Below are 14,538 nucleotides of genomic sequence, written 5' to 3'. Positions count from 1 at the left end.
ACCACACAGAACACTGTTCAGATCTCTACCAACACTTACAATACATTGAGGACATTGCACAAGTGCCATTCATAGTGCAACCTACAGGCTTGGCTAGAATCTGCATTTATGTTGAGCATGCATTTCTCATGGTATTTCCATACTTTTGTCCAACCCCTGTGTGCTACTTGGCAAAAAAAGCTAAACAGTCTGCATTTACAGTGATAATATTGCGCTACACAAGTGACGCGGACATTACAAAAGTCATTTATCACAGCTAGTTTGAATCAGTTGTGAGATAAGGAACAGTCTTTAGGAGGAATGCAAGTTGTGTAAATTGGGTATTATTACGACAAAAAAGCTATTATTTTAGAAATATATATGCTGTTAAGTCCAGGGATTTGTGCTGACCATTATTGAGCGATCTAAATATTTTAACTATTCCATGCATTTACATTTATGAACTTTTATCTATATACATAACAACCTAGGATTGCCTATAGAAAACCACTTTGAACATACTTATGATACAAGAAACAAAAATAATTTCATATTACCCACCATAGGTTAAAACTCTACTCCCAGGCTCCTCAGTTTAAATTAAGTTAAAAGTGAAAATTTTTCGAAGAGTGGAACTAGGTTAACTAAAAAAAAAAAAAAAAAAAAAAAAAAAAAAAAATATTCAGTCATGGAATATTTAAGTGGTAGTACTGATTTCTTTGTGGAATAATGTAACAAACTCATGCTGATAGCTGTACGTTTATGTTAACTGATGGCTTCTTTCACACCTTGCATGTGTCTCAGTGATATTACTTTACTGGTGATTTATGTATGGACATAATGAGATGGTAAAATTTTAATTCTGATTCTGACAGTGGCATTGTTCACACCACCTATTTAGAGACTGATGTAGGATAATTTTTACAACATGTTAAAACACAGACATAAAAGATAGGAATTGTAGCCAAAGCTTTTACACAGCTGGTAATGAAGTGATTTTGTTTAACTATAGACTATCTGCCCTTATGACAGCATTAATGTGCGGCTTTATTTTGCTCAGAGAAATATTAGATGTGAACTTTTATCTCCATATTCTTACAAACCCTGCCAAGATTTATCTAGAAACTCAAATTTTATATTTGTAATTTTTCACTGACTGACATATTATTATTCCAGCAGAAGTTTACAGTTTTGTATACAGAAAAAATAGAACCACAAAACAGTTGTAATGGATTTGTGAAAATTATGCTTTAAGATTTGCATATTCTTGAATTCTTATGAAAAAGAATTATGTAAGTTTCAAAGGTCTATCCTAAAATGAAGACTCATTAGTAGTTTCAAATTTCTAAGTGCATGTAGTTTTCACATTTTTTTTAAAACTTTTGGATATTTTCCTAAGGAAAATGCCTCTTATGTGAAATACTTATACTGTTATCATTAGCCACATGTAAATTCTGTTTTGAATAATAATACTTATAAAATTATAGCTTGAGAAATAATATATGTACTGGTATTTTACATATAAGTATCAAATACATAAAAGAAAGAATAAAAGAATTTTTATTTACGTTAAGAGTAATATCAGGGCAAGCTGAGCCCTGTTTCACAATCATAATTTTGTATTTGCTTTATAAAAAAAAGTTATCAGTGCAGATTTTTTTCTTAATACATAGTCTTTTTACATTGTTTTTCAGAAGGAAGAAATCTGGAAGTGTGGTGAAAACTGCAGAACAAAGGAAAGCTGTGAAGTTGGTTATCAAAAAGTCATATCAAGATCTGGGGCCAATGACTTTCCATGAAGGGAGTGTGTTGTTTTTCTTCATAGTTATTGTGCTTTTATGGTTTTTCCGAGAGCCAGAATTCATGCCAGGATGGGCAGCAGCTGTATCTGATGTGTTAGTATTTATACAAACTATAGATTACTTTTTTAGAAAAAAGTGATAGGCTTGGTATAGCAATGGACAGTTATTAAGCCACAGTAAAGTGCCAATTCTTTAGGAAGCCCTCACCCTGTCTTTCTCTTTCCCTCCCTTTTTTTAATGTGGCAGTTATCAGCTGACTGATTGTGCATTCATATTCTTGAAGATTCTGCTGTTTGTACTTATACTATCAAAGCATCTTGTATTTTAGATTAAAGAGTAACAGTATCTACTGACCTGTCTTGGCATGTGATGAGACTGACCACATCAAGAATTTTTATAAGTTAAGCAAAATAGCTATAAAACATACAAAATGATGAAATGTATGTATTATAGAAATTGTTTGACCAAATTAATATTTTTCAGTGCTTCACTGCATTTTATAAGCACAGGAAAGACACCGAATTCAATCCAGAAGTGTGGTCATAACCACATTTGATAGTTATTGTGGACAAAACTGTAAATAGTCAATGTTTGACTACTCATGATGTGGCAGTAAGAGGAAACACATAAAAGATGTGAAAACTGTTGAGCTTTCTAAGACAGCCGCCCCTTCTTCCAGCTGAAGGGTTGAAGGGAAAAGAAGAGGGAAAAAGAAGAAGGAAATAGAAAGAATTATGGAAAAGCTTCAACAACCCTGTGTCAAGGGAGACATATAGGATGAGATGAAAAGAAAAGATTTATTGTTGGTACCTGCACTGGCTGAGGTTTGGAAACCGGAACACTTACAGGTGGAAGAAAGGGTAATAAACAAGACCAAGACTTGTGTAAGATTGGAAAGCTAAGTGCATTATACGTGGTAGATAATTGAGGAGGATTGGGAAAAATAAATTGGTCAGAAAATAAAAGATAAAAGGGAGAAAAGTAAAAGAAAAATTACTGCAGCAGCCTGTAAGAGGACATGAAGTTGAAGTGTGATATTTTCCTGGCAGGCTGCTTTTATTGCTCTATCAGTTTCCTCATTCACCTTGATTCCCATGTGTCCAGGAACCCAGTAGCAGGCCACCTCTTTCTTCTGCCTCTGTAGGTGGTGGGTTGTGTCCTGGACCAACTGAACTATTCTACCTGCTGGAACAATTTCCTGAATAGCCAGCAGAGCAGTAAGAGAATCAGTGGAGACAAGAAACTTCCCTCCACCAAGAAGTGTCATGTGCTCCAGTGCCTTCTTGACCACTGACAGCTCTGCACAGTATACAGGGAAGTGACTTGATAGGTGGAGTTTAATGACAAAATGTGGGAAGATAACAGAACACACAACTTTATTCTCTTACTTCAATCCAGTGGTAAAAAACTAGCATTTGTGCTCCGGATACTTCAATAAAATGCCATTAAAAACCCATTTTGAAACAAAAGGTGGAGTACTCCATCATGTCCAAGTTAAGAATGGACCTGTCAGTAATCCAGAGAGGAAATTAGCTCCATCCCTGTTTAAGAAGTGTTATGCCTGCTACACCAAGCTGCTCAGGATATTCCTTCACATGGGCAGAAAAATACTTGCATCCGATAAACCTATAGTGTATGAGTTGTTCAGCTCCAACACTGACTACAGGATAGTCAGAGATGGATTGCACTTTGTAAACATGTCACACCATGGTAAGAAATGGCTTACCAGCCTTTGCACACATGCTAGGAATGGGACTGGTTTGGTAGGCAGCCTAATACCTGCATGATGGACAGCATCAAACATCTTTATGTAAGAAGGTGTAGCTGATCCATACACTGTTCTGCCATAGCCAAGCCAAGTGTGGATAAAGGTTCTATAGCAGGTGATTAAGCTGGATTGATCTGCTCTCCAATTTTTACTGCTAAGACAGTTTAAAATGTTTATAGTCTTTAGATGTGTAGTACACTTCAGCTCATTGAAGTGTGGCAGCAATGTTAACCTCCAATCAAAGATGAGGCCCAAGAACTTCACTGAGGTCTTAAAACCCAAGATGATTCTCCTCACTGGAGTTTTAGGTAGGGAAAGCATTGATGCAAAGGATCAAAATATACACAATAGTTTTTTAGTGGAGAACTTAAAACCAGTGGTATCACTATGAGAAGGTCACGTAGAGAGATCTTGTAATTCTCAATTGTTTCAGTGTAAGTTTTCCTTGAATATGGCCTGAATATTGAGTATAGGATTTCTGTTTGCTCCTCCAAAATAATAGTTCAATCCATATGATTTTAGACAGAAGAAGATTACAGTCCTACATCATCTCTAATGTTAACACTAGAACATTTTTAGATGTGCTTGAAGGTTAAGTTTGTGATTAAAGGAGACCACTGCAATATCAGTCTGTGCATTCCAAGGGAATGTATTGCATTTTTAATGCAATTACTGCTTTCAAGAAATTTTCAATTGATTACTACTATGTGCTGACTCTGACTTCGTACTATTTTGAGTAAATTCTGAACATAGTTCAAGTTCTATTCATTTTATGTACACAGTTCAAATAGAAACTGGATGCATTGTGTAAATCAAGTGTTGTGATTCCAGACTTTTGCATTACATAATATTCCTTAAGAATATGGTAATAAGAATGGGAGATGGATTCAAACATGATAGAAGATTATGCCTATGACAGTGAGAGTCATAGCATGGAGAATAGCTCACAATTATTTGCTACTGAGGATGATTTTCCTTTCTTTCCAGGGAGGTCCAAGATTCTACTGCAGTTATGTTAGTGTGTTTCCTGCTCTTCGTACTGCCTGCAGATCTTGACTTTCTGAAATTCAGATTTAATGGTAATTGTCTTACACTTAGTGTTTTAAAATTGAAAGCTGTAAATATAATGTAATAATGTAGTAATCTGAGAAGGACTTAATGGTTTCTTATTATGAGATTTTATTCTAAGAAAAGAAGTCTACTACAAACCTATTTTTGTTACTTATGTATGTGATGTTGACTTTTTTGTGTCATAAATGTGGTTAATATTCCTTTGGTGTGTAAGATACTCCTGCCATTAAATGTTCCCTCAGGAGGGCATAGATTAGTTCACTATTATATTCTTCCTTTACATTTAAAAGTTTTTGAAATTTGGTGTTACAGCAAATTTTTGATGATTAGTTTGTTAGAAGAGATAACTAATAAAACTGCACTGAATCCAATTGGAAAGGAAAGGGCTTTACAAAACAGTTTGTCTAAAAGAAGTGAAAATTTGATGGTACATCATAGTTACAGCCACCAAGAGTACATATATTGACAATGGAAGGAGGTGTGGAAAGAGAGAGGATGAGGAGGGAGAGAAACGTTGGCAGAGACCAAGGCTTGAATTCAATATGCATGGTCAAATGGAAGTAGATTTAAGTAACTACAGAGAGGTGAAGTGATTTGCACAGGATGGGCTAGCATGGAGATATCCATCAAACAAATCTTCATGCTGAAGATTACAACAACAACAACAAACCTTTCATTGAGGCTACTTGACTTCCATGAGTAGTAAAAGGACATATATTGACAATGGAAAAGATAGAGTATAATAACCTAATCTGTGAGTTGTGTTTGGATGACTAATAGCAAGGAAAAACATTTATCTGATTTCAATTCTTTGACTGCCCACAAATGAAAACTTACATGAACATTTGAAATTGGGGGAAAATGCTTCTAGAATTTTACTATATTCTACAGTCTGTACTGTGAACCAAAAGTATCCACGTAGCTTTGACAGACTGGGCGTGCATTAGAGAAACACAGTGATCTTGTAATTTTTTTTAAAAAAGTGTATTTTAGTATCATAGCACATAAATAGTATAATTACTGGCTTAGGCTTATTACCAAGTCATTATTAGATAATCCGAATATGATACACAGTAACTCATCAACTGAAGACTGAAGAGACCCAGAGAGATGCAGACAATGTAAACACACCTAGGATGATCTGATGATGACTTAGTTAATGATATCACTGTATGAACTGAGGCTAAAATATATATTTAAGAACATGAAATAGCATTTAGGAAATGGATTGTGTTACTTGGGGTTAGGAGTGGAAGGAAATACTTTACGAAATTTGATTAAATTGTTTAATTTCTCAGAGCACATATTCTCAACTATCAAAACTTCTTTTTGTGAATGGGTACACTTGTCCTTGTCATATTTTGCTGTTGCTAGCAGATTTTAATGGTGTCTTTATTGAGTATTCTATGACTGTTGAGGAATACTGCCAAAATGTTCTATACTATCTACTTGAAGAAATCAGAAGATTTGAAGTCTGGTGAAAGTGCTGCAATGACTACTTTATATCTTATGGTTTCTGTTAGATAGGAACATATGCTTTCACCGCTGTTATTGATCATGTAAAAACTTCTAGTGTATTGCGAACATATAATTTTTAATCTGATTTTCCTTATGGATATCTTATCCTTCTTGCTGAAGCCTTTTTCTGAGAATTGGCTACATATTGTCAGACTTTTGTAAATTTATGAACAGTATTTCCTATAGTCATAGAAGTTTCAAGATTAGCTATTGGATGACATTGGTATCTCAAGTTTTGTAAATATTTTCAGCAAGTCTTTGTGTCTGAATAGATTCACAATGCTTGAGAAACCCACTATTGACAATGGTCTTCAGGGCTGAAAGTCGCTGAGTTTAAAATAAAAGTGCAACTGGTGCTGAGATTCTATTTGAGTCATTCTCTACAGTTGTTGATGCTGTGTGTCTTCCTGTTGATCATGTCAAATGTATTAAATATGCTGGACTAGAAAAATTATTTAGAACTTGCTTAACACATAACAGATAGGTTTAAATCTGTCAGGTTACAACAAACATTGGCAATGCAACAGGTGGCATAACTGTATAGAGTTTCAGGTAGAGACACAGTGTATCATTATTTTCCTTTCCAAAATGAAAAGAACAGAAGATGCAGGCAAAATAATAATGTGTAGTTTGTTTCCTGAGGTGTGATACACTGCTGCAATCAAAAGTGAAGACAAGACAATAACCACAGCTTCTACGTGGGATCTTGCATTCCTAAGTTTATCAGAAGCATGCCATAGAAGCAGTTGAAAGTGGAGTTGCAGGGTCCTATTTCACAATAAGCATCTATCTATTCACAGGACCAACAGCAAACCACAAATATATTTTGAAGAATCCTACATCCATTTCCACAGTCAACTTGTGGCTAAGATCTGACTTTAGATCATTTCTTATACAGAATTACTAGAAGTAGCTGTGACTGTTAAGGATGTACTTCAAACAATCTTTTTAAAGAGATATGTCATAGAGTCTTTAATATGTAGTTTGATAGGCTTCAGTCATGGATACCATTTGAAGAAAGGTATTTTGAAGAGATGTGAAGGTAAGTTTGAGCAAAACAAAAAAATTGCATAATCTTTTGAAACCCTCCAGACTGTTTCATATCTGTAACAATTTATTCAGATGTGTGTATTCCAGCAAATTAATATTGCAATTTTTTTATAGCAGATAAACCATGCAAGCCTTCACCATCACTGATAACATGGAAAGTAGTTGAGAAGAAGATGCACTGGGGTATCATCCTGCTGCTTGGTAAATAACATTCTTATTTAAAAACTAAGACACAATAACAACAAAAATCATGCTGCTAGAATAATGATTTTACAGTGTGCTCGGAAAGTCACTGTGCACTGGAATATGGACTATGGATGTAGATTATGACAGAAGTTCCAGAAAAAGTTTGCAGCACGCAAGTTGACAGAACTCTTTTTCATAGAAATGCAATTGTTTTTAAATTTGCTCTACTGTTGTGTAATATTCAGCTCATTTGGTTCAGTTGTTGAAAGCTTTTGAAAGTGATGTGTAATGTTTAGATGTTCAATTTGTTTTTAAAGTATGGTACTTTTAACTGTGGAACATATTTTCCATGTTGAAAACGTGTTTTGTCAGGTGCGAAACACACAGATTTAATGCAGAAGGTACGTGATGAAAAATTCCCGGAAATAGTTGTACCTCATTGTAATCCGGTACATTGACTTATTGAGAAGTGCCAAGAAACGGCTCAGTTTATATGGCTAAAGAACTTGAAGTCCGCTTAAACTAAACAAAGAGAAATCTTTAGATATTTCTACCTTTATGTAGCAGATCCAAGCGAGCTAGCACAAGAAAAAGAAGTCAGGTTGACGACTGCACATAAAGCAGTTAACAAACATTGAAATTCATCCTGTATAAAGTGTCAGCAGTGCAAAAGTCAAAATATGTGAATCAGTTACTGCAAATAGTTTGCATTTTTATTGAGAAAAAGCCACTGATGTTATGGTTTCAGTTACTATATAGATGAGGCCTGGTACTACCTCTCTGGTCATGCTAATACACAAATTCAAATGATTATGGTCAGCAGAAAATCCTCATGCTGTCCTTGAAATGCCACTACATAATTGTAAGACTGGAGTGTGGTAGCAATACACACATGTCATACTACTGGACCCTAATTTCACTGTTGTGAATGTTAGTGTTGAACAGAAAAATCTGTAAATATCATGAAAACTGAAAATGCATTGATGACTCTAAATGAAACTTCGTATCGTAGTGATGGTTACTACATAGAGTCCAGATGTACTGCAACAAATGAAAAATAAAAGGATCTCATTCAGTAATTTCCAGTCAACCACAATTTCGAAAATTACATTAGCAGGTAACAACAATCGTGAGGCGATTGTAGAGGACAACATTCAGCTAGAAGTTACCCATGACAACAAGAACAAGTAGATGACTGTTAATGTTATTGCAAATGTTCCACGTCTTGGATACAACTTGTTGTTGGTTAGTTAAATATCAAGATCTGGATTATACTCATTGTCTGGTGATGTACAGTCTGGAAAATACAACAAAAATGATGCAATCATCTGTGGAACACCAATGGCAATTGCAATTCAAATACATGGCATGTATCAAGTAGATGAACATGCTGTAGAAATCAACATGCTGTAGAAATCAACAGTTAAAATTTATGGTATAAAAGATTGGACATTTGAACTGTGTAAGCATGCATTTATTAAAGGAAAAACTGGCTGATGAACGGAATTTGAAAAAGATCAATTTAGATCTATGTAAGTCTTGACAACCTTCTCCAGCATCAAGTAGAAGAGCAAAGGTCTACGTACATACCACATTTTGAAGTCTGTGAATGAATGAGGAGAGGAGGAACACATTATCTTATCGCTTTCATGGACAATTTATCAAGATAGTCATTTGGTTACATGCTAAAACCAACAAAAGAACTCTGTGGTATGGTACTTCCATTTAGCTCAAACATCGAGAAGAAAATGGAACTATTCGAAAAATTAAAATATGGTACTCTGAACAGACAAAGGAAAAGAGTTTGTCAATCAACATATGCAACACATGAAGTATTCTGAAAGATGAGTGGAATTAGTCATGAAACTACAGTTTCTTATACACCAGAACAAAATGGTGTTGTGGAGTTCTTGAATTTGATGATCATGGAAAATTCAAGATTAATGTCGACACATGCAGGAATAAGCAAACAGTTTTGAACTGATGCCATTAATACAGTGATTTATCTGAAGAATCAATCTACAACAAAAGCTGTTCAAAATGTTACTGCTGAAGAATTATGGAGTGGTCACTGAATAAATCTGAGTCACTTGTGAAGCTGCAAAGGGGGGATATTTGTACCAGTTTGTTTGTTTATTTATCCTTTCAGGGATCTCTGGTAATGATATATGGTTTGTTATCATAGTACAATGACTCTGTTAGACCATTCCTCTTTTATTCAGTTGTAGATACGGCTGAACAAACTGTTGGTTAATTTCATGTTCCATGGATCATTTGCACCATAAACCATAACAATGTGGAATCAGTAATTTACAAACACATCATAAATTAATTTTTAAATATGGTTACATGCTAAATATTTATGAAGTCTTTTCTTCCCCCCTATTTATCGGACATTTTATATCAGTGGGTAATTTATAAATACATTTGTTGCAGCACTGTGCATCCCTTTTTGTGCTAATGACAACCTTAATGTGGAGTAATGAATGCCTTTTTTCCTTCTGGTAATTATGTACATCACTGGATTATTTACAGCGAACTTCATAACGGATAAATATGTTGTGAAGCAGTAGTCAGAACGCCCAACTCCTTAAACAGATAAGGTGTCTGTGGGTGTGCTCCACATATTATTCTTACAGCACATTTCTGAGCAATGAAGACTTCCTTTCTTAATCTCTGCTGGTCCATTGTGGACACAGGACCATGACCAGTCAAATAGTTACTAAGGAAAATTGTCAAACAGCCGTATGTTTTGAGAAGTTATTTTATTTAGACATCCTGTTTTGGCATGTCAATAATGCTATTTTCAGGCCCCTATGTGCCCCATGTATAGGCAGTCAGATATTTCAATACTTGCATAACTGGAGCCATCAATATCTGGATCCTGTGAATTCATTTGAAGTGTTTACTTTGAAGTTGTCAAGTCTTCAAAGTAAACACTTCAAATATGAATTCACAGAATCCAGATATTGATGGCTGCAGTATTGCAAGTATCAATACATCTGATTGTCTATATGTGGAGTGCTTATGGGCCTGAATACTGCATTATTGAGATGCCACAAGTGATTGTCTAAATAAAATGACTTTTCAAAACATTTGACTGTCCGGAAATTTTCCTTGGTAAATAAAAATTCCTTTATTAAGCATGATTTACCCCAAAAATTATTCCATATGCCGTTACTGAATGCAAAATGTCAACTTACTGATTTCTCTCTCCCCAAGATTTGCAATGATTCCAAGTGCAAATGTGGCTGACCTAAGTTGTTTTAGGAGTTTCAAAGTGTGCTTTTCCAGTTTAATTTCTCATCAACATGGACACCTGAAAATTGTGAAGTTTCCAAATTATTAGTTACTTTCTCGCCATGTGTTGCACTTATCGTTGGTGTAGCATCCCCTAGATGCGCAGAAGTGAATATGTTGTGTCTTTTTCAAACTGAGGGTGAGACCATTCACAAAGAACCAGTCAATGATACTTTTAGAAGCATTGTTTAGTGTTTCTTTTGCTTCTGTATGTGTGCTTGGATTGATTACAAAACTAGTGTCATCTTCAAAAATAACCAATTTGGCTTGTTGCATATTAGATAGAAGATCATTTACTTATACGAATAGCAATAGTGGACCAAAGATGGAGCATTGGGGAAAACCATATGTACCTTCTCCCCAGTCAGAATTATGACATTGGACTACAGTGGTTGAGTTGCTAAGTATAACTTTCTGTATGCTTTTGGTTAGATATGACATTATCCTCTGGTTGGCTATACCGTTAATCCCATAAAACTTCAATCTATCTAGTAGAATATTGTGATTCATGCAGATAAATGCCTTAAAAAAGTTGCTGACTATACCAACTGGTGCCCTTTTATAATTAATGTTTGTAAAATTTTTTGAGTAAACATGTAAATGGCATTCTCAGTAGAACAACTCTTCTGATCCAAACTGTGATTTGAGGATATTGTTTCTGCTCAGGTGACATACTGTTCTAGAATACGCCACCTTCTCAAAAATTCTGTAAAATGTTGTCATCAGTGAAACAGGTCAGTAGTTATTGCAATCTCTCCTATCACCTTACTTCTGGGGTGATTTGACAATAGCGTATTTCAGTCTCTCTGGAAAAATGCCTTGAGTTAGTTAGTGAGGCATTATATGTTTCAAATAAAACAAGGCTTATTATATGAGAACAAATCTTTTGTACTCTACTGGAACCACTATCAAAACCAAATGAGTTTTTATTTTTGAGAGAATACATAATTTTCTTAATTTCAGAAGAAGCTGGTGATACATTCATATGACTGGATCCCATGAGAGTTGTTTTTTTTATCATACTTTTGTGACTATTCTCTTGAGCTGTTTGTCCCTATACTTTCTACTATATTTGACAAATGATTATTAAATAAGTTTGCTCTGTGTTCTGTACAGATATGTTCTGTACAGAAATATTACTGTTGTGGCACCAGCTTGGCACCGCAAATAGTGGCTTGTGCTGCTTAGGCCTTAAACCAGCCCCGCTTGCACTACTCAGTCCGCTTTATTTAATACTTCATACTAAATATATGTGTATCTTAACACAGAATACTACAGCTTACCCTGCAGATTATTTATAATCAGGTCAATTCAACTATTCTGTGGCTGTGATTCTTGAGTTTCTCCCGGCGTCATCTCAGACGCCGTCGCAATCTGTTGCACCGCGCTACCGTGGCGCGGGGTGCGGACAGTGGAGGGAGCGCGCCGCGGGCGGAGGGTATTTAAATCGGCCGCCGCCGCGACCGAAACCAGTTCCCCCTGAGCAGCCATAGCATACGGATCTCCGTGCCGGCGCGTATTTAAATCGGCCGCCGTGGCGACCGAAACCAATTCCCCCTGAGCAGCCATAGCGTACGGATCTCCGTGCCGGCGCGTTCACAGGAGCTCAGTCCGTCAGTTCACCTGATGATGGCGACATGTTTGATCGCCGAAATATTGTGCCCGTTGGACACTATAGACCGGCAGTACACCCGTGGATATTTTGATTATTCTGTGGCTATCCTCTTCATCACTTGCCATTGATTTTTTTCCTGACACCATGCTTTAGTAGTTCTTCTTTTGAGAAGCTGTTTTTCCTTTTTCTCTTGAGTATATAAGTACCAGTATTTCATCTTCACTGGTGAACTTTGCTCATTTTTCTGTTGCTATGGAGTAGTTTTATAGACTGTTATGTTGTAACTGATAGATGTAAGCTCCAATTAAGTATTAAATTTGATATTAAGCCAAGATTTCCATCCTCAAACTGTTTGTTTTCTATCATTACACTATTGTAGCCCTGGATTTATTTTTGCATTCTTTTGCAAGTAGTGTTTAATATACAGGGTGATTATAATTAAAGTTAAACTTTCAAAATGCTGTAGATATAACACCACTGGTCAGAATGACGTCAAATTGCAACGGAATATTATCAGAGAAGGGGGAAAACATATGACAAAAGAAAAAAAAAATAGCGTGAAAATTGATCAGTAGATGGTGCTGTATGAGTCAGAATATGTAAATGACAACACCTGTCATGCACACAACCAGTTGAAGTTGGTATAAAGGAGCTGGGTACACTGCTTTATGTCCTTTTGCATTTGTGACATTTGCCATGACTGCCTCAATGCAGGATCGCGCTCCGCTTGTAAAGCTGTATTACGAGAATGATGACTGTGCACACATTGCTGTGCAGAAGTTCCCGACACTGAAGGGTTTGAAAAAAGGCATTGGTCTGATGACTGCTGTGAGTCTGGAGTAAATGATTCGGAAATTCAAAGAGACAGGTTCTTTTGGTGTGTAACCTGGTTGATGGAGGAAATGAATTGATTCAACGTCAGTGGAGGCAGTGGCCACAGAAATGCAGGAGGAGATGAGCAGTGGTGTGCAAACGTGTAGTGCAACAGAGAATTGCCCAAACACAGGACATACCCATGAGTACATTGTGTAAAATCCTACAAAACATCCTTATTTGCCATCCTTTCAAAATTACCCATGCACACGAGTTGCCTCCTGTTGACCTGCTGGCAAGAGAGATCTTTTCTGTAGAATTTCTTGGTTACATGGAAATGGACAATGATTGGCCGTGGAAGATTTTGTGGACCAACGAAGCCCACTTCCATTGGACAGGATATATCAGTACACAGAATAGTCAAATATGGGCAACGGAAAATCCACATGCAAATCAACCAGTACCACTTCATCCTGAAAAGGTCACTGTGTGGTGTGGGTTCATGGAATCGTTTCAAAGGGACAAGTGCTTCTGGTCCTGTTACCTGTACCATCAGTGGTAAGTGCTATGAGTGTCTTTTGCACAACCACGTCATTCCAACTCTCCAACAGCATGGTTGTGTGGTTGGGACCATTTTTATGCAAGATGGTGCACCTCCACACTTTGCAAACCCAGTTAAGCAGCTGCTGAGCACCATTTTGGAAATGCTAGAATTATCAGCTGCCATTTCCCTACAGCCTAGCCATCCTGTTCACATGTTCTTAATCCGTGTGACTTGTGGCTGTGGGGCTATCTGAAAGATGTTGAGATAAGTGTTCCGATTGCAAACTTAGCTGCATTGTAAGCATGCATTGCACAACACATTCTGAATGTGACTCTGGAAACACTTCAATAAGTTGTGGAACATATTGTTTCCCAATTTAAACTTGTTGCAGAAAACAGTGGACAGCATATTAAACATGTTTCGTGCCGGTCACATGAAAATTAATAATCCGATTTCATTTTGTCTGGTTTTTTTTTTTTTTTTTTTTTTTTTTTGCAGTTTTTGGCTTCAAGACAATTAAAAACTGGTGTGATTGATGATTTTTTATGCGGATTTTGGCCTCAGGACATTTAAAAACCATGTCATTGATGCTTTTTATGTAGTTTTTGGCCTTGGGACAGTTAAAAAACCGATTTTTCTCATCCGATGTGATATGACCTTGCTGTGGTGGATGGGCTTACATAACTAACAGCATCACACCTCTACACCCTTCCACACTGAATAGTACAGTTTGTTTAATGTCAAACGTACACCTTAGGCATTGTTGAATGATTCATTTATCATTTATAGCTGACCACTATTAAATTATGATGATTACAGCATCATTTATTGCTGCATTTTGTAACTTTTTATTTTTCTTCTGCCATACGTTTTCCCTCTTCTCTGATAATAT

The 14,538-nt window shown here is 36.2% G+C and overlaps 1 protein-coding gene across 2 annotated transcripts in view; it reads left to right on the top strand.

Moving 5' to 3' along the window:
• LOC126284841 (protein I'm not dead yet-like) overlaps nucleotides 1–14,538 on the top strand; it is a 235,286-nt gene that overhangs the window by 194,868 nt on the left and 25,880 nt on the right. Inside the window, exons 8-10 of one of the 2 annotated variants that reach the window (XM_049984068.1) lie at nucleotides 1,674–1,874; nucleotides 4,537–4,628; nucleotides 7,306–7,389. In XM_049984068.1, coding sequence (XP_049840025.1) covers nucleotides 1,674–1,874; nucleotides 4,537–4,628; nucleotides 7,306–7,389 — 377 coding nt within the window. Of the gene's footprint in view, nucleotides 1–1,673; nucleotides 1,875–4,536; nucleotides 4,629–7,302; nucleotides 7,390–14,538 lie in introns of both variants that reach the window. The other variant, XM_049984067.1, reaches the window with a different exon arrangement.

The sequence above is a fragment of the Schistocerca gregaria genome, chromosome 8, assembly GCF_023897955.1.
Source record: "Schistocerca gregaria isolate iqSchGreg1 chromosome 8, iqSchGreg1.2, whole genome shotgun sequence".
NCBI classification, from domain to species: domain Eukaryota; kingdom Metazoa; phylum Arthropoda; class Insecta; order Orthoptera; family Acrididae; genus Schistocerca; species Schistocerca gregaria.
The sequence above is the reverse complement of the archived record's forward strand: the minus strand, read 5'-3'. Positions and strand labels throughout refer to the sequence as shown.